The sequence below is a fragment of the Cupressus sempervirens genome, chromosome 10 (assembly GCF_028749045.1).
Source record: "Cupressus sempervirens isolate cs-2001-9-10 chromosome 10, ASM2874904v1, whole genome shotgun sequence".
Lineage (NCBI taxonomy): Eukaryota > Viridiplantae > Streptophyta > Pinopsida > Cupressales > Cupressaceae > Cupressus > Cupressus sempervirens.
Window position 1 is genome coordinate 97,814,873 of NC_143127.1, and position 19,375 is coordinate 97,834,247.

Here is a 19,375-nt window from a genome sequence, read left to right on the forward strand (position 1 = left end):
TTCTAAAATCCTCTAACCAGGCCCACTTCTAACAAGGTGCTTAAATCCTTTAACGAGGTCACATTTAATAGTGTGTTGTAGCCTTTAACAGGGTAGGCCTTTCATAGGGAATCACTTCAGAAGAGTGAAAATTGAGTAGCATGTTATTGGTGGTTTTTTCCAAATTGGGTTTCCACATAAATCATTGTGTCATGTGTTGATCTTTTCATGTGTTATGCTTGCATGTTGATTTACAGTAACTTGCTGAATAGGAATGTTTTAAGCTTGGATAAATGAATAGTTTGATGGGCACACTTTACTTAAGTGAAAAAATTTGAATTGAACATTTGGACCTTGAATAACTAATCCACCCCCCTGCGTTCAGTTATTCTAAAGCATTTCTAACAAAATTATCCATTAAGCCATCTAGCATATCGAGAGTGTTTAACATATTTTGGTATGATCACACTCTTAAACTCATCTATAAATGCGTGACAACTAATTTTATCTGTTACTAGATCACCTTCTTCCAATCTTCCCATCCTTTAATGTATATTCAATAGTTTTGAATCTTTTTACATCAACTAATTGTTGTCCAAAAATAGTCAAAGAATTTTCATGCAAACATTCATCTAATAAAGCAAGATTGCCACACATATCACATTTACCAAAAAGACATGCATTGAAAATAAAATATTGGTCATTAGGTGGGTTACAAAATAAGCCTGATATGAAATCCTTTATAGTTTGAGGTGGTATTTTATACCACATTCCTTCAACTTTTCTTCACTATGCATGGTACTATGTATAGATCAAAATACAACATAATGGTAATGAAATTGAACATGATTTTTACAACAACATGTGATTATTTCCTTTTTAATCCTTACATACCATGGTTTGCACTTTTCAAATGATATTTGACTAATGGTAATAGTTAACACTTTATCATCTATTTTTTTTTTTTTGAATAATTCAATTTGAGTCATGTCCAAAAGGTGTTTAGTATGTGGATCATGTATTTTTGAGCCAACTCTCAATTTGAGAACATCTCTTAAATTAGGTAAAATCTTGTATTATCATGCCAAAATTTTTCAACCAAACTTTTGACTTCACTAGTAAGTTGCATACCAGATCTCAGGAGTCTACCACTAGAAGTCCACAAACTATTTGCTAGATCACATTCAAAGTTAACCCTTCTCTTTTACAACTCTTTCTAAAGTTTTACAACCCACATTTAGATATCCACTTATATTACTAATCAATCTCTTGTTAGTAGTTGATTTGTTAACTAAAACTATTATTATTGCTTGTCGTGCTACATTCTTATCTTTAGAGCGACTTCTCTTTATAATAACATTAAATGCACTAGCAATAGTGGATACAACTTGTTTTAAAGACTCATTTTTAGTCTTCAATTTTGTGTACATTCCTAATCTTTTCATCATTTTTTTGGCATTTCAGACATTTTAATTAGTTGCAACATCAATTGACATTGAAACCCAAATTTATTATTATAAATATTTTTTTCCATGTAATCTATTAGCATGTGTCCTAATCTATCTCCATGAAACCCAATCCATGAATATTATCTAACACATCATCAAAAAAAATGGAAATTATGTTCACACACTTCAATATCATTCAAACATGTTTGTTCAGTACTTGGTGTTTCCATGTCTACATTCATATAATTGTTTTTTTCAATTGGCATTTTATTTTCAATGTTATTTGGAATTTGAATCTCATTTTCATTTTTTCTTAGTATTTCTGTTGGGGCATGCATTTGCATTGGAGTTTGTTGTACATGATCATTTGGCAATCTATTCTCATGAAGACAACCTAAATCATTTAAATCGTAATCTACTTCTACAAAATCACAAATGTCATCATGAGAATAAACTTGAGGGTTTGGAGACACACCTGTATTGAATGTCTGATTAGAATGTGCACTTAAATCTCCTTGTATTGGGTTATCTTCTTCAGCCTCTTTACCCATCGTGGTATCCTCAACGTCTTTCTCTTCTGAAACAGTATTTGAAATTGAAAACCTAACATTGATAAACTCTCTAATTCTTTGTCTTCTCTCTCGTTGACGTTGTGCTTCCTTCTCTTTGTTTGTTGCAATCTCCTAATTTGTTAGAACTTTCATTTTCTTCTTTCTTCATTTTTTTGATCCCATGTTTACACCAACTTTTAATTCAAATCAATCAGAGCTTGCAAAATGTAGAAGATGACAAAAAAGTATAAAAATATGACATAAATTCGTTGTTGCAGCTCGAATCTATCAAAGAATCATTGCAATGATTTCTTAGTGCTTTCTGGGTCAACTTTTGGGGACCAACGGGTATCTAAGAATCAGGTGCTTGATTCTTAAATAATCGAGAACATGATTTTTAGAATTGGGTACCCAATTTTTAGAATCGATTACTCGATTATTTAAACATCGGGTGCCCAATTCTTACAATGACTAAATTAGAATCAAGCACTCAATTTTTGAATTAAGACAGGTGCCTGATTCTAAAGCCATGGGCAATAATTTCCCTTTGGCATTAGGTTTTTCCTTGGGGAAAGGCATGGTACAGGCTTGGTGGGACCAAGCCTATGCCTTTATGTATCAAATTTTGACCAAGGCAATTATTTGACAATTTTAGGCATTGTTATAATTTTTATAGGGTCTTCCTCATCGAATTTTTTGACAAAACAAAAAGCCATTATAGATCTTACTATTTTGATTTGAAAAATGTAAATTTTATAGTGTTATGAGTTCATTTTCTATTTTTGCATTATTTATTAATCAAAAGTGTCACTTAAACATAAAATATTGAGATTCACTAAAACTTTAATAACTTTTTTAATTTTTCATATTTCTTAAATTAAGTTACATGTCATCAATCTGCACACAATTCTTTCAAAGTTAAAAATAATAAATTGAAAAAGTTAAATTTTGATTAAGTTATGGTGTTTGTACATGAGAGGTTTTAGAAATTAGCTTAATTGTCAATTAAAATTTAATTTTAAAATTAAGGAAAATTATTCTCATCAATCTTTGGTGTGTCAGGTAACTTCTTTTAAAATGATTCACAAAAAAAATTTAGTTGTGTCAAATTATGGCATTTGTATACGAGTGTGGTATGGTCTTGAAGCAAACATTTTCAAAAAGTGGTTTTTAAAGGTCCATGCCAAAAAAAAATCTATCATATGGCTAATAAATTACATATTCAAAAGTAGATTCCAGACACTATAATTTTTATTTATGATTTTTAAAAATATTTAATCTCTAAATGCCTCAAATCTTGAGATCAATTGACAAGAAATTGCAAATACAGGAAAAACACTTCCATATTTTGGCCAAAAGTGAGACCCAACTTCTTGCACTGACCTAATGACCTAGATCAACTATCTTGCATGCTTGGCTGCTTGTGTTTGCATGGTGTACAAGAGTGCATAGGTTTACTCTTATACTGGTAATCATAACACCTTATGTCATCTTCTTCCCTCGACTGGTCATCAACAACTTTGTCCATCAATGACAACTCTCCTCACAATCTTCATGCCAATGAGACTTGTAGGGTCAACAGTAAGAATATATTTAGAGACCTACGTGATCTTTAGCCAAATAATATTTTTGGGTTGAGTATTGACATATAAGTTTAAGTAGAAATTACCCTTCGCTTTGGTCCATATTTCATAGTCCATCTAATCTCACAAATACAATCATTGAAAGCACAAGAATACATTTATTTAAACATACATACAAGAGCAAATGTAAAATATACATAAGAACATATAAGACATGTTTAAGAGTGCATGAATGTATATTAATTGCAATGGTCTAAGAATAACCAAAGTCTACAAAAGCACTAACAAAATTATGGAAACGTCTATCTTTGCATCAATTTTCAATATTAATGTTCACGCACAACATCCAATTTAAGAAAAATATCACATAACCAAGTCATTCGCTATTGTCTTCAATCATGCACATGAGTTATAGAAGGTTATAGAAGCATGCATAAGCATACAAAATCACCATTTTGCAAATCTATCAAATACATTAATCATGTATGGATACCAAACTTTAAAGCCTTTCACTTTAAACAAAAAGGTTGTACCAATTAATTATATCTACTTTTAAGAATAATTTAGAATAATTAAATATATTAATAAATCATAACCTACAATCTTAAAAAACAACTCATTTATCCAAAGGAACAAATGTTATTCTCTACAAAAAAATTAAATATCTTTATAAATCACAATATACAATGTAGAACATCTATATTAAAAAGGACACAACCACTCTCCATCTCAACCTACTATTTAAAACATTCTCAACCTAGTATTTTTCAAATCATTAGTTATAGTTTTTAGATTATGGTAAAAATTGGTTTTGAGGGGACCCAAAACCCCTTATAGTAGCAAAAAGATAAAACACTAAAAGTCCCCTAGGTTTTACAAGGGCCTGAAACCTATAAAGTCAAAACAACTACAAAGGACTAGGTTTTACAAGGACTTGGAACCTAAAAATAGTATATCTGATTAAACAAAAGCTCGAAAAAGGAAACATAGACATAGAGAACCAAGACTAGCAACCAATCCAACAACCATAACCAACAATTAAGCTAGCTCTTTAATCGCCTTAGCCATTTCATTACCAGTAGTCATAGTCCCTTGAAGGATGTCCTCTACCATCGGTCCAGGAACAACTTCAACAACTTTCCTTGTACTTTGTCTGGTTCTCTTACTAGGGCCACCAATTAGTTGAACTGTAACATGGGAAATAATTTCCTCATTGCTTCTTCTATCAATGCTAGCAGGAGCAACACACAAACTTGAGGTAACTATATCCATCCTTTGACCACTGTCCTTTTGTAGTTGACACAACTCCATTTCATAGCCCTTTAGCTTCTCAAGGATATTACCCACATGATTCTCCAACTAGATTCTTTTTTCTCTCTCATCATCTAGGATTTTTTGAAGCTCCCCCATCTTTTTCTTGAGGATTATAATCTCATTGTAGAGCCAAGAATCAACCAGAAGAGAAGCACTAGCTTTCGATTTATCTTTGTGGAGGAAAGTCAACTTCCCATTGTTTTTCCATTCTTCATTGGCCTTTTGTTCAACCAAATTCTCAGGATTGAAAGTAGCATCCTAGGTATCATCCAACTTTAACTCATTTTCCTTGTTTAACCCTGGCTAGTCTCTTCCTCCTAGTTATCCTTATTAAAATTTGATTATTAATCACAAGGGCATTTTTGTCATTAGGCTTTTCCTTTTTGGAGTCAACCAAGAACTTCAACTCTTGAGTCTCCATTTGGGTAGGCCCTTGACCATGAGTTGTGATACCTTTATCCACAATAGGGCTTGAAGGATCATAATGAGTCTTGATAGCCATTTTCAGGGACCCATCATTGCTACTTTCCCCATCATCTATAGTCGAAGAAGCCCCTTGACAACTAGAGTACCCATCAAAGGTGGAGCTAAGATCACCCGTCTTTGTCTTTTCATCCTCTTCTTCTTCACTCTTAAATTCTGTGGCATCCTTGTTAACCTTTAGAGTATCTTTGACATCAATGCTCTTCTTTTTACCCTTCTTAATAGTTTTATTTTTCGCTTTCTTCTCAAGCTCCTCCAAGTTTGACATCGACCAAATGTCGATATTCTCACTACAAACCTCCTCAATTTTCACATTATGGCTTTTTGTTTTTTTAGCACTCATTTTATCCAGAGGCTCTTTCCCAAAATATTTCCTCTTCTTACCCAACACAGGCAAAAGTTTCATGACATTCTTTTTTCCATATTTTTCAATTAACAATATAAGAACTTCATGAATAACCTGCCTACTATCTTTCTTTCTATGGGCATCGAGGCTATTAAGCAACAAATACTTCAAATAAAAGGTAAAGGATAATCTATCCTTATACCTGAAATGGTTCAAAAAGATAAAGTGAAAATTATGAACCCTTTTCAACCTTCCATCCAAAATGAAGTAATCATGAACACAAGATAAAATATCTTGACATATTTCCTTAATCTAATCTAGCTTATAAAAATCCCCTTCTTTTAGTAGTTTCTTTTCTTCCTCTTCATTTTTGGGAAACTTTTTGATAGCCACATTAGATGTACTAGTTTCCTTTTTGAACTTCATACCCTCCTTAGGAAGACTAGTGATTTCAACAATAAAATCCTCTGTCAAGTCCACAATGACCCCATGAAGAGAAATCGTCTCCCCAGACCAATTCTTAAAAAAAATTTCAGTAATATGCAGTTTAAAACCACACAACTTCTCAATACACATAGTCACCTTACCCTTTTGAAGAATTTCGCACACCATTCATTTTGTCTTCCATTCTTTACAATTAGATGGCTCCTTCTACCTTGACTCACCACTCATGATATACCCAACTTTGATAACTTTGCAACAAACGGTAACAAGTACAAAAGAGTAGTTTTCTTTTAACTGTAAGAAATTTTTTGCCTAGAATATGTGCCTTGTCTTATTGGCAGTAATGAAGAGGTACTCCCTTGTAAAATGATAATACCCTTCATTAATTCCATCACTTTCCATATTAATCCTCAAAATCTCAAATAATATTTCCTTCGACTGCATTAGTCATGTCATAATTAATGATCGCCTTTAACTCCCCTTCCTTGCTAAGGTTGTTAGCCCATGCCATCTTACTATTCACATTCGCTCCTTTGTTGGCAATCCAATCAACCACTTTGTTGCCCTCTCAATAATTATGAGATATTATATCATTATCAAACTTATTAAGAATTTTTTAATTTCCAAAATACTCCCTTCAATATTTTATGTCACCATATTTATATTATTCAACATATTAATAATATTTAAGGAGTCCCCTTCCAACCATAATTTTTGATAACCAATTTCTACTACCATTCTAATAGTATAAAGTGCAACAATGGCTTCCGCTTTATGGCTTATAGAGAAACTAATTCGGATCACCACCATATCCACAACCTTGCTATTATGATCCCTCAAGACTCCACCACATCCAACTCTTCAAGGATTTCCTTTAGCAGACCCATCAATTTTTTCTTTCAGCCATCCCATAGGAGGGGATTTCCATACGGCACCCTCTCTGCTATCATTATGTTTCATCATTTTATTTTCTTTCATTTTCAGGGGGCCAAATATTGTCAAATCATCAGTATTTTTATTTTGAGAGATGAAGTTCTCTATAATATCCCTGAGAATGTTTTGGTAGACCACCCAATCAGGTGTTTCTTTGTTTCTAAGAATCCTATTGTTTATTTCTTTCCAGATACCCCAACAAAGGCGATGAAGAGAAATACTCCAAAGGAAACAAACATCAGGGCTTCTAATAGGGTATTTCCAATTTTGCAAACACTCCACAAGATTACTAGGCTGAACCCACAAGATATTCTAGTACTAGAGGAGAATTCCCCAAATATCCTAACTGAATATATAGTGGATGAAATGGTGGTTAATATCTTCACCTTCCATCTTACATAAACATCATCTATTCACAATATAAATACCCCTTTTTTGAAGATTATCCAGATTAAAACTTTTGTTTTGAACAACAGTCTAGAAAAAAATATTAGTTTTAGAAATAAGATCCTTTTTCCAAGATTTAGTTCAAGGGGGAGGATTGCCATTTAAATCGGATCTAAACACAGAAGCCACCTTAAATTTACCACTTGGTTGAATGACCCACACCATAGAATCCTCCATATTAGGAGTAAGATTAAAGGAATTGAGAGATATTTGAATGTGGTTAAAGCTGTGGAAAACCTCTGCAAGATTAACCCATCCATTATTTCTCTAATAATTGCAAACAAAAACCCCAAAAACCTGTTTGCATCTATCAATGGGAGTGATGCCATTAAAGTCATTTAACGGTGGATGATCCAATAACCACACATCTTCCCAAAACCTAACCTTTCTTCCATCCCCAACTTTCCACATACAACCTTTATTAAGAATATCTTTAGTACCTTGTACCACACCCCAAATAGTTGAAGAATTGGAAATATTTGGGTTAGACAGAAAATCTGACAATGATGGAACATTATAAAGATACTTATACTTCCATATAGAACTCCATTCCTTATCATCTTGGTACATTCTCCATCCTTGTTTAGCAAGGAGATCTTTATTCATACTTCTTATAGATCTGATACCCAATCCAACTTTAATCTTAGGTTTACATACCTTTTCCCAAGCAATCAGAGCTATCCTCTTTCTTTCTTCATTGTCAGACATAAAAAGTTCCTTCGTATTCTATCAATAGCATCTACAAATTTTGTTGGAATTTTGAAGAGGCCAAGAGCATACGTAGGGAGACTTTGAAGAGAGACCTTCAAAAGAGTTACTTTCCCAGCTTGACTCAACATATTTCCTTTCCATCTCACTAATTTCTTATTGAATTTCTCTACGAGGTCCTCCCAAAGGAGTCTGAGGGTCTATGCCCCAAAGGGAGGCCAAGGAAAGTACTTGGAAAGGCACCTATAGAACATCCCAAGATATTAACAATTTTCCTTTGCCTAAGAATAAGGGTGTTAATAAAGAATAGAGAAATACTAGATATTATAATATAATTATTTTATTATTATAATATTATAATATAATTATATTAGAATAGAGAAATATTAGATATTCTAATTAATAAAAAAAATGACGTGCCTTTAGAGCAAATAATTAGTTATAGTTATAATAATAACATAATAATATTATAATCTCTATTAAGTTTGACCCCTCCTTTGTTATGCCTGTCACATCCCATCCCATTTTGTAATCGATAATTTGTTGTATTGTAAATCTCATCCAGTCCCTTTCCTCACTTCAAAGTCATTTTCACAGTTCGCCCAATAATCTTCCATTGTAGGGAAATGGAGATAGCAGGGTCCAAGTGCCAAGTTATTTTTAACATACCCGCTGCTATCAAATGGGAAGCGAGTGTGGAAAGAGTGTAAAGTTATGTTCAACACGGATCTCTCGATATTTTGAGCATCTGAAAAAGAAAGACAACTGTAGTGTCCAAGGCCGAGTGGGAAAGGAATTGATCTTTTGTTCTTGCACTTTTTGTTTTCCTAGCCAATTTGCCTGCAAACTTCTGAAAGTACCAATTGTCATCTATGAAGCGAGGCAACATGAGAGGTCAATCTTGAAAACCTCTGATGCGGATGTAAGTGAATCGAGGGTACTGTATGAAGAAGCTACCATAAGTACTGATGAGACTGGCTGCTTCAGGAGAAATTCAGAGTCCTATATCTCCCTGTAGCTCCTTGATAGTGAGCATAGAAAAAACATCATTCATCCTACAGAAGTGTGCATTGCTCTATTTTAATTGCAACTGGGGGTAATAGTTATAAATTTGTGTGGTTAAGCTATACTCCCCATAAGGATTAAGACTAGGCCATGACTTCATACTAGCAATTGCGTACATTAGGTACAAGGACATGTAAAACCCTTGACTCGCATTGAATCCTATTAACTGGTGATGAAGGGCATTGTTAATCATTTCTCCCCAATCTATAAATTGTTTTCTAGTGGTGATGGTATTAATGTACAAAAACATCCAATCCTGAAAATCTTCAACTGTCTGATTTCCCACCACTCTATTGAGAAGAATTATCATATCAGAAATGTCTTCATTAAAGATATTCCTACGTAACATTCTTGGCAACTGTGATTGTCCTTGTCTGGGTTGATCAAGCCAACTCCTAGCAATGACATTCATACATGTTCCTCTCTTACTGGCAATCTGAACGTGATGGAGATAGATACTAGATCTAGGCTCACCATGACATTACCTCCTGAAGTCTTGATGTCCCTGGAATTCTGATCATATGCCTTGATACATTCTAAAACCAATTCCGCACATTGAACTGCAAGTGGGTGTCCTCCTGCATGGGCTAGACCACTTTCCAATGTTCGATGTGCTAGGGGTGATTTATCTTCTCTACTCATCATTTTCCAAAAGTCTACAACTTCTATACGTCCCATCTTTGTATCTAATATCTTAGGAAGCGTGTTTTTTAATATCGTAGGAGGCTCTTTACCTTGGAACTTGTACTTCATAGTATTGCTTACCAAATCCCTGTCCTAGTGCTATGTCGAATGTGAAGTCAATATTCCCTTTGCTTCGTATCAAACTCCGTGTTCTATTTTCTTCAGGCAATTGTGAAACTTTATCAAAATCTCCATTTCACTTGAAGGATCCAACATTTATTTGGAGCATTCACAAGACATTTTTAATCCCTTATCAATACCATTTTGGTCCATTTACTTCTTCTAAACAATGCACACATCTCATATGCAACAGAGGCATTTCATCAAACAATTTAGCAGCTCTGCTAGATGAATGTGGGTACACTTAGATTCGACATTTTGTCAATCAGTTTCTATGCACTTCGATATTTTCATTGAACTATTGTAGGCTAAGAAGATGTAAATTACTTCACATTCTTCTTTTAAGAGCATTGCCTCTCCAATGGTTCTTCTAAATATTTCAGAAGTAATGAGAATTGCCTAAAACTCGCACTCTCCCCAAATCTCTCTAAATTCTTGACACAAAGGAGTTAATTCCTCCTGATAATATTCAACACTAGACTAGCTTCAAAAATGTTTTACTGCCTTGGTAGCCGATGCAAGCTCCTTTGAAAGTTTTCTTACAATCCTTATGTCATTCATCAAAGTGATTATAAAGTACATCTTCATCAAAAACATTAGAAAATTTGCTCGAATGTTGCCAGAATGATTATTTGTTTAGCTCTGAAATTGTTGGAGTGGTATTAATAATTTGTGCCATAGCTACCATATCACAAATACCAGCATGTGTTTGGCTCAAAATTTTTCCTTGGTAGACACTTATATAATTTCCAATGCATTAATGCATTGTGTCAAACATTTGGAATACGACTTTTGTAGATGATATTGCTGATTTTCCTCTAGGCCGTAGGTCACACATGAGAAACAGTACACGTGCCTTGACTATGTTTCCATTGGAATGTCGTGGCTCAAGTCAATTACGTTATGGAAGTAAATTGAAGTCAGGATATTTGAACAACTTCACCAATCATTTCCGTTGGAGCTTAGCGCAACTTTCTTCATGTGGAATGTCTCACCATTCTGCAAATGTAGATGCCACTTATTGGGATTTCATGTGAAACGATTAGGTTTCAGTTCGCAATCTTCAGGATTCTTGTAGGTAAATTGAAGTCCACTTTCCAAATAGTTCTCATGCCTTGTTTGGTTCTCTGGAATGCCATGACTTGCTAAGAGATGTAATGGAGTTACATGCTTTGGATGGGTTTTAACGGTCTCTCTCCATTTCTTTTATTACTTCTCATTCCCAATAAGTGGTTGTTTAATAAGTAGATTTTGGGTTGGGAAGTTCCGGTTAGGATTAGGTTAAAAAGTTAGAGTATGTAGAGAGTGAGTACTTTAGTACGTGGAGAGAGAGGGATTGTGTGTGAGAAGCCAAACCCAAACCCGTACTTCTTTCTAAAAGTTTAAGTACGTAGAGAGAGGTAGTATGGGGAGAGAGAAACTTGTTGAGGAGAGAATGAAACTCAAACTCAAACCCCAAACTTCTCTCTAGAAGTTGGAGTGCGGGGAGAGAAAATATTGAAATAGTGGAAAATAATTATTATTTCATTTTCTCTCCGTCTCTCTATTAGCTAACTCAATTAACTCTCCCCCTCTCTCATAAAATTATCCGGGCAACAAATATTATAATATAATTATATTAGAATAGAGAAATATTAGATATTCTAATTAATAAAAAAATGATGTGCCTCTAAAGCAAATAATTAGTTATAGTTATAATAATAACATAATAATATTATAATATCTATTAGAATAAAAATAGTTAAAAATAGATTGAAATAAAAATAGACTTTAAATGTTATTTTAAATAGAGTAATATTGATAAACAACATATATACATTAAAAAAATTACTTTAAAAGAGAGTTTCATTACTTAAAAAATAATATCTAATATATGGATATCAGTAGATAAAAGCAATACTTAATATATAGATATTAGATAGATAAATATATGTTAATTTAAACAAAACAAATTATAAGTTTTTTTAGAAGAACAATTATATTTTATATTAAGATGGTTTGAATTTGAGTAATTAAGTTTTTAATTATGAAATAGTTTAAAGAAGTACAAATATTTATTATTTGCCATAATGTTGTCCGAATTTTGAAATATTGAGATTTATTTTTTAATGACAAAACTTTTTCTTAATGTAACAATTAAAAATATTGAGATTTATTTTTTAATGACAAAACTTTTTCTTAATGTAACAATTAAAACATGTTAAATGAGAAACATTTATAAAATATTTAATAGATATAATTTATTTGTATAACATAGATAAATATAAAATTAAAAATATTAGTGTTATGAAAAAAAGAGTAGCTTATCCCGCTAATAAGACCCCAAACATTTAGCCAATCATTCTAAAAAAAAGTATTTTAGATAATTATTAAAACATATATTGCACATATATACTATAGAAAAAATTATTAGAAAATTAGAAAGAATAAATTATTAATAGTTATTGGTTGAAATGAAAAAATTTAATCACTAGATAACCAAAAGTGATTACAATAATGTATTACCTAAAAAATTACAATAATGTATTACCTACAAAACTAAAACGCACATAAAAAATACACACAACAAATCTACTATTTATAAAATAATTTACAAAATCATATTAATCTAGATTAAACAAATGTTAAAAAACTTAAATCTCAATTAAACAATTTCTTAACCAAAGTGTACCTATAAAATTATTTAATCTTTATTCAACACCCCCTTATAGTTAAACACCTAAGTAGTTTACACCTAAAACCATTCAATCTCAATTAAACATCACATTAAACAAAGTTAACACCTAAAATGATTTAATCTCAATTTAATGCTCCCCTAAATAAATTAGCATATCCCAATTAAACACCTCATTAAACAAAAGTTAAATCTAAAAACATTCACCTAATCTCATATTAAAGCTAAAACAAGATCTTCCTTAAACAAAGTTGACCTCTATAATCATTCAATCTGACTTAAACACCCTCTAAACACCCCCTTACACAAATTTTTTCATATAAAATTAGTTAATTCCAATTAAGCACCTAAATAGTTTACCTAAAATCATTCAATCTCAATTAAACACCATATAAGTTAACATTAAAATCAATTAATGTCAATTAAACACCTCATTAAACAAAAATTAAATGTCAAATGAGTTCATCCCAATTAAACAAAAGTTACATCTAAAAACATTTAGGTAATCTCGTCTTAAAGATGAAACAAGATCGTCCTTAAATAAAGTTTACCTCTATAATCATTCAACCTCAATTAAACATCCTCTAAATACCCCTTACACAAAATTTTCATACAAAATCAGTTAATAGTTTACACCTAAAATCATTCAATCTCAATTAAACACCACATAAATTTACATTAAAATCAATTAATAGCAATTAAATACCTCATTGAACCAAAATTACATTTCAGTTGCATTAAAATCAGTTAATAAATGAATTCATCCCAATTAAACACCTCATTAAACAAAAAGTTAAATCAAACTTAAAGCTTAAGAAACAGATCGTCCTAGCAAGGAATCTCCAAAAGAAAAAGTACAAATAAATAACTGTAAGGGTTTACTTTCCAACGACTAGCGTGCCAAAATTCGACCCGTTACACGCATAACTACGTCTTTATGCCGCCTGTTCCCAAAGATGCGAAACCCATGATAAACTCGAGGACAACCCTAGTCCACCTGTCGCCGAAAGCGACAAACCTCCCTCCACGTGTCCGTGATTCCGAAATAAAGTCTCCTCAAATTTCGATGTTTCGTTATAGAAGTTATCAACCCTGTCAGGACCCATTTCCTTACAAACAAAAGTTTCACCCGTTTCTCTCTCTACTACACGTCATCAAATGCCTGTGACTCCGCTGCCACCTGGCATCCTGACAGTACATGTATCAACGGATACCTATGCCTCGGCCTCGGGGTTCGAACGTGTTCAAACGGCTAATTCCCCTCCACCTGCTTACAAAAACCCTTGCGCCCTCCTTTCTCATCCAACATTGTCTGAAAACTGATTTTGTTCTTGTTCTTGCTATTTTAGCTCTGGTGATCTGCTTCTAAGAGGGTTTGCGATCTTTGGTGCCGGTTTTAGCCCTAGCTAACATCTTTAGCAATGGCTTTCTCTGGCGCTAAGAGAGCTTCCGTTTTGGCTGCATGTTTTGTGCTGTTCTTAGAATGTGCTGTGGCGAGGGAGTTCACTGTGGGAGGGAAGAGTGGCTGGAGTGTGCCTACGGGATCTGAGCCCCAGGGTTATAAGGATTGGGCTGAGAAACGGAGATTTCATATCGGCGATACTCTCTGTAAGTATTTTCTGCGAAAAAATTATCGTTGTTTGCCTTGAAAGGAGTCTGTAGGGTTATGTAATTGTAATGTTTAGAAGTTTTGGTTCCGTGATGGTTACATTTGTGGACTCTAGGCTTCTGTTATGTTAATGTTTAGAAGTTTTGGTACTTTGATGGTTACATTTGTGGATTCTAGGCTTCTGTTATGTTGATATTTAGATTTGCTCGCTCTGTGATGGCTAGGCTTCTGTGATAGTAGTATTTAGATGCGCTTACTCTGTAATGGTTACATTTGTGGTTTCTAGGTTCTGTGATGGTGATATTTAGCTGTGCTTACTCTGTAGAGGTGATAATTAGAGGTGCTGGCGCTGTGTTGGTTACATTTGTCGTTTCTAGGTTTTGCAAGGGTAATGTTTGGAAGGGCTGGCTCTATAATGGTAACATTTAGAAGTGCCGGTTCCCTTATGGTTACATTTGTGGTTTCTAGGTTCTGTAATGATAGTATGTGAAAGTGCGCAGTGTTTGCTGTTTCTAGGTTCTGTAATGGTAGTATTATAACATTTTCTTGTTTCTAGGCTTCTTTAATTATAATATTTAGAAATGTTGTTTTGGAGGTAAGATTTTGTGCTTCTTAGGTTCTGTAATGGCAGTATTTAAAATTGCGGCTCTATAATGGTATTTTGTGGTTTGTAGCTTCCGTAACGATAGTTTTTTGAAGTGCTTTTCCTGGAAGTTGACTGTGAGACTTTAACATGTCGTACAGCTGAATCGGGAAGTAGCACTGAAATTTCATTGTACAGTAATAATTCTATAAAGATAACATTCTGTGATTTGTAGGCTTCTGTAGTGGAAAAATGTAGAAGAGTTGTCTCTGATCATGATGGCAATATTTTGTGGTTTTTAGTTTCCGTAATGGTGTATATTTTGGTTTCTGGGGTTCTGAATTGCAATATTAGAAGTAGCGTTCCTGATTTCAACTGCGTGAGATGCATCTAACGCACCTCAATCCGGAAACAGATGCATTTATTTCAGCATGGACTGTAATAAACCTTTAAATGATGACATATTTGGTTTGTATGTTTCTGATGACGGAAATATTTTTGTGTTGCTTTTCATTTTCGCAGTGTTCAAGTACACGGCGAAGGAGGATTCAGTGTTGCAGGTGACAGAGGAGGCGTTCCAGAGCTGCAACACGACAGCGCCACTTGCGAGCTACGACGACGGGCAAACTGTGTTTAAGTTCCCAAGGTCTGGGCCATTCTACTTCATCAGTGGCGCAGAGGGCCGTTGCGACAAGGGCCAGAAGCTCGTGGTTGTTGTCATGTCGCAGGGCGGCCGCGGTAATGCTGGTGCACCATCTGCATCCCCTGCTTTCGCTCCTTTCGGCACAGTTCCCTCTGAAGAAGGTCCCGCCATGGCACCCGGTGAGGCCCCCGCTGTTGCACCTACCAGCGGCGCTTCTTCTCTCTGCTCTGGACTTCTTCTGGGCGTCTTTGCTTTGGCGGCTTCCCTGGTTTTCTAGATTTCTCACCAGCTTGATGGTTGCTGGCGGCTTTATTTTGCCCGAGTGGCATTAACTGACAGATTCTTTGGGGTTTAGGGTAGAAATTGTTATAGGCATTCTGGGTTTTCGATTCTAAATGGTTTGCTCTGTAAATATAATGGTTCGAATCTATTATGTTCTTGCAATGCGGGCCATATTTTTTGGTATGGTACTCGGCCGGATGCTGATATAATATAGAGTGGAGGGATCTTTATTATTATTATTATTATTGTTTCTGAGTTGGCTATTCTTTGATTTCTTGTTTTAACGATTCACTTAGTTTTTTTCCCAATCGGAGGCGCTATTTAAATTTCTGTTTCGACTCCGCTCCTTTGATGTTCCTGGTTTTGAAGTTACACTATCATAATTGTTTATCTTAAAGAAGGTGCCATGCCCGATTCCTATTAGTTCGGCTCTGTAATTTTGATCAATGATGTAAATAATTTACGCGGAATACAAAAATTAATTAGTGTGTCTGCAGAATAAGTGCAGTCTGAATGAGTTGCAGAGCTGCATACTGCGACGGTAATGGCGTATGAGCGTTTATAGAGGAACAGGGTAGTGGATAGGAGGCACTTGCTAAATAGCCGAATATTTGCACCCGCTTTTAGCCAGTGCCGTTACTACCAGTTACTTCCGTCAGTTTCAACAAAGTCTCACAAAGTGTACTGTCCAGGCATGATTTGACTTGGGTTTTGTCCAGTCACATTTTTTGTCCTTCCATTATTCTATACTATTGCCACAGCAACCCTTACAGCCTCCAATACTTCAAAATATGCATACGTACATGATACATTTTTAAATTATTAATTCTGTACTATGCACTTCGATGTGACCCTACGACATGCGTCAGAGTAAATAAAATAATAATTATATATCAAAAAATAATGAATAATATAACACTTAAATAATGAATAATATAACACTTGTTTAAATATTTAATAAAAATATAGGTGATAAGATTATGTATAGGATATCAAATAATTAATGTATTAATATATTCTAAAAAAATGTTAGATATTGATAACAAGTGTTATATTATTCATTATTTTTTGATATATAATTATTATTTTATTTACCCTGAAGCATGTCGCAGGGTCACATCGAAGTGCATAGTACAGAATTAATAATAAAAAAATGTATCATGTACATATGCATATTTTGAAGTATTGGGGGCTGTAAGGGTTGCTGTGGCATAGTATAGAATAATGAAAGGACAAAAAATGTGACGGACAAAACCCAAGTCAAATCATGCTTGGACAGTACACTTTGTGAGACTTTGTTGAAACTGACGGAAGTAAATGGTAGTAACGGCACTGGCTAAAAGCAGGTGCAAATATTCGGCTATTTAGCCAGTGCTTGGATAGGAAACTGTAGCCACTGTCGTCGAAAGAGCCGATCACAACAATTGTTGATAATAGGAAAACGACCTTTTCAACTAACACATCAAGCGCAGAGAATTGAAAAGCTGCAGTGAAAACTGATTATAAAATGCAAAGAGTTTGGAGGGAATTAGAGAAGATATAGATAAAAATACTTGGAATTTTAATATGTCAATTACTTTGTAAGGAAATTTTTATTATTAGGGTGTTGGTAAACAGATTTGTTACTGTAGAATTTGCCTAAAATGTTGGATAGGCTCTTGGTATGCGGCCTTCCTCTCTGTTTAGAGGGATAGCTCCCTCGTATGATACGATTTTTGATATGATTTGGTTTTTCGAATAAATAATCTAAAACTTTAAAGATTGAGAGAAAGCCATTTAGGACAAATGTACCACACAACATCACAACTTTCTTGGGTAAACAAGATTGATAACTACGCTTGAAAATTACCATACAAATTCATATTTCATAAACACTTGCACAATACCGTGAGAATGCTTATTACTACAACTGTAACAATTTTGCTTTTAGAACAAGATATCAAAAGCACATCTCATTTCATTTCCTTGAACCAAGAACAGAATAGAGATTTTCAATTTTAGAGATAAAATTGTACTTTAAAATTCAGCATAGTCCCCTTATTTTAAAACCAAAAGTCCCCTTACAAACCCAAAAAGTCCCATTACAAACCCAAAAGAGCCCTTATATAGACACAAAGGTTAATAAACCACCTTGCTATGGTTAGTAACTACCCCCAAATACGTGATTTGGGTGAGGTTAATTAACCTCCATAAAATTAACCTTAAATGACAAAGATCACTAATTGAAATGTATGACTTGGAACATGTCTTCAGACGGTCGAATCATTGATTTGTTGAGCTATTTGATACAAACTTCTCTTCATGATCATCGTATTTGATACAGACTCCTCTTTGACAAAGAAACAATCATTCACAACATCAATTGCTCATGCACTGACTCTAGTCTAGATAGATGGGATGACCTTGTCTTCCCATTGATATAGGTTATAGTTTGTGTATGAGGGCTAGAAGTACTTCAATTCTATGAATGAATACTATAATGTGACTCCTGCAATAGAACACTACTATTGCATGGTTGATCTCTTTGGCTGTGTTGGTCATTTGTACGAGGCATACAACTTGATTACTAATGCTACTGTATGGGCATCTTTGCTGGCTTCTTGTAGAATTCGTTTCAATATAGAATTAGGAGAATGTGTGGCAGAATTCTTGTAGCGAGCTGAAAGAACTCCAATGAATATGATATGATTTGGTTTCATGTTTAAAGATTTCATCTTTTCAAAGAGATCCAAGGCTTCCATCCCAAACCCATGAACAACTTTCCCTACAATGATTGCATTCCATGAAACCACATCCCAAATAGGCATGTTGTCAAACACAATCTATGCATCCTCTGTTCTGCCCCACTTGAAATACATATCAACCAATGCACTGGCCACAATGATCATGTTGAAACCCATTTCCAATAATACATCCCTGTAACTCTTGGCTATAGTGCAAGGCTTCCAAGGCAACACAGGTTGGAAGAACAATGGAAAAGGCTGTTGAGTCGGGTTTTACATTTGCAACTTGCATTTCCTACTCTTTGCCATAATGCAAGGCTTCCAAGGCAACACAGGTTGGAAGAACAATGGAAAAGGCTGTTGAGTCATGTTTTACATCTGCAACTTGCATTTCCTTAAAAATATCCAAGGATTTTTTTCAACGCAACCATTTTGTGCATGTCCAGCTATAAGTGAGGTCCATGATACCACATTTCGTTGACCCATTTTGTCAAACAACTTGTGCGCCTTCTGTATGGCTCCACATTTTGAATACATATCTATTAGGGATGTCACAACTGCATCATAGATTGAATTCGCTTACATTTTGATGTATATCTATACATTGTTCAAGATCTCCCATTTTGGCACAGACTGGGATGATTGAAACAAAGGTTGACGAGTCCAAATTTACGCCTGCCAGTCTCATTTTCTTAAAAATCTCCAATGATTTCTCCAAAAATCCACTTTGTGTATATCCTACAATCATTTCATTCT

At 34.2% G+C, this 19,375-nt stretch overlaps 1 protein-coding gene across 1 annotated transcript; it reads left to right on the forward strand.

Moving 5' to 3' along the window:
• The first annotated feature begins 14,008 nt into the window (after positions 1–14,008).
• ENODL15 (early nodulin-like protein 15) lies at positions 14,009–16,135 on the forward strand. Its single transcript, XM_089805371.1, has 2 exons — positions 14,009–14,387; positions 15,494–16,135. The coding sequence occupies exons 1-2, from the start codon at positions 14,201–14,203 to the stop codon at positions 15,889–15,891; spliced, it is 585 nt and encodes a 194-aa protein (XP_089661497.1). The 5' UTR covers positions 14,009–14,200; the 3' UTR covers positions 15,892–16,135.
• Positions 16,136–19,375: the final 3,240 nt, after the last annotated feature.

Excerpts from the sequence above, each read along its gene's own strand:
- ENODL15 (XM_089805371.1), top strand. The coding sequence starts at position 14,201 with ATGGCTTTCTCTGGCGCTAAGAGAGCTTCCGTTTTGGCTGCATGTTTT. Across the intron at positions 14,388-15,493 it reads TCATATCGGCGATACTCTCT|TGTTCAAGTACACGGCGAAG; the intron begins GTAAGTATTTTC and ends TCATTTTCGCAG.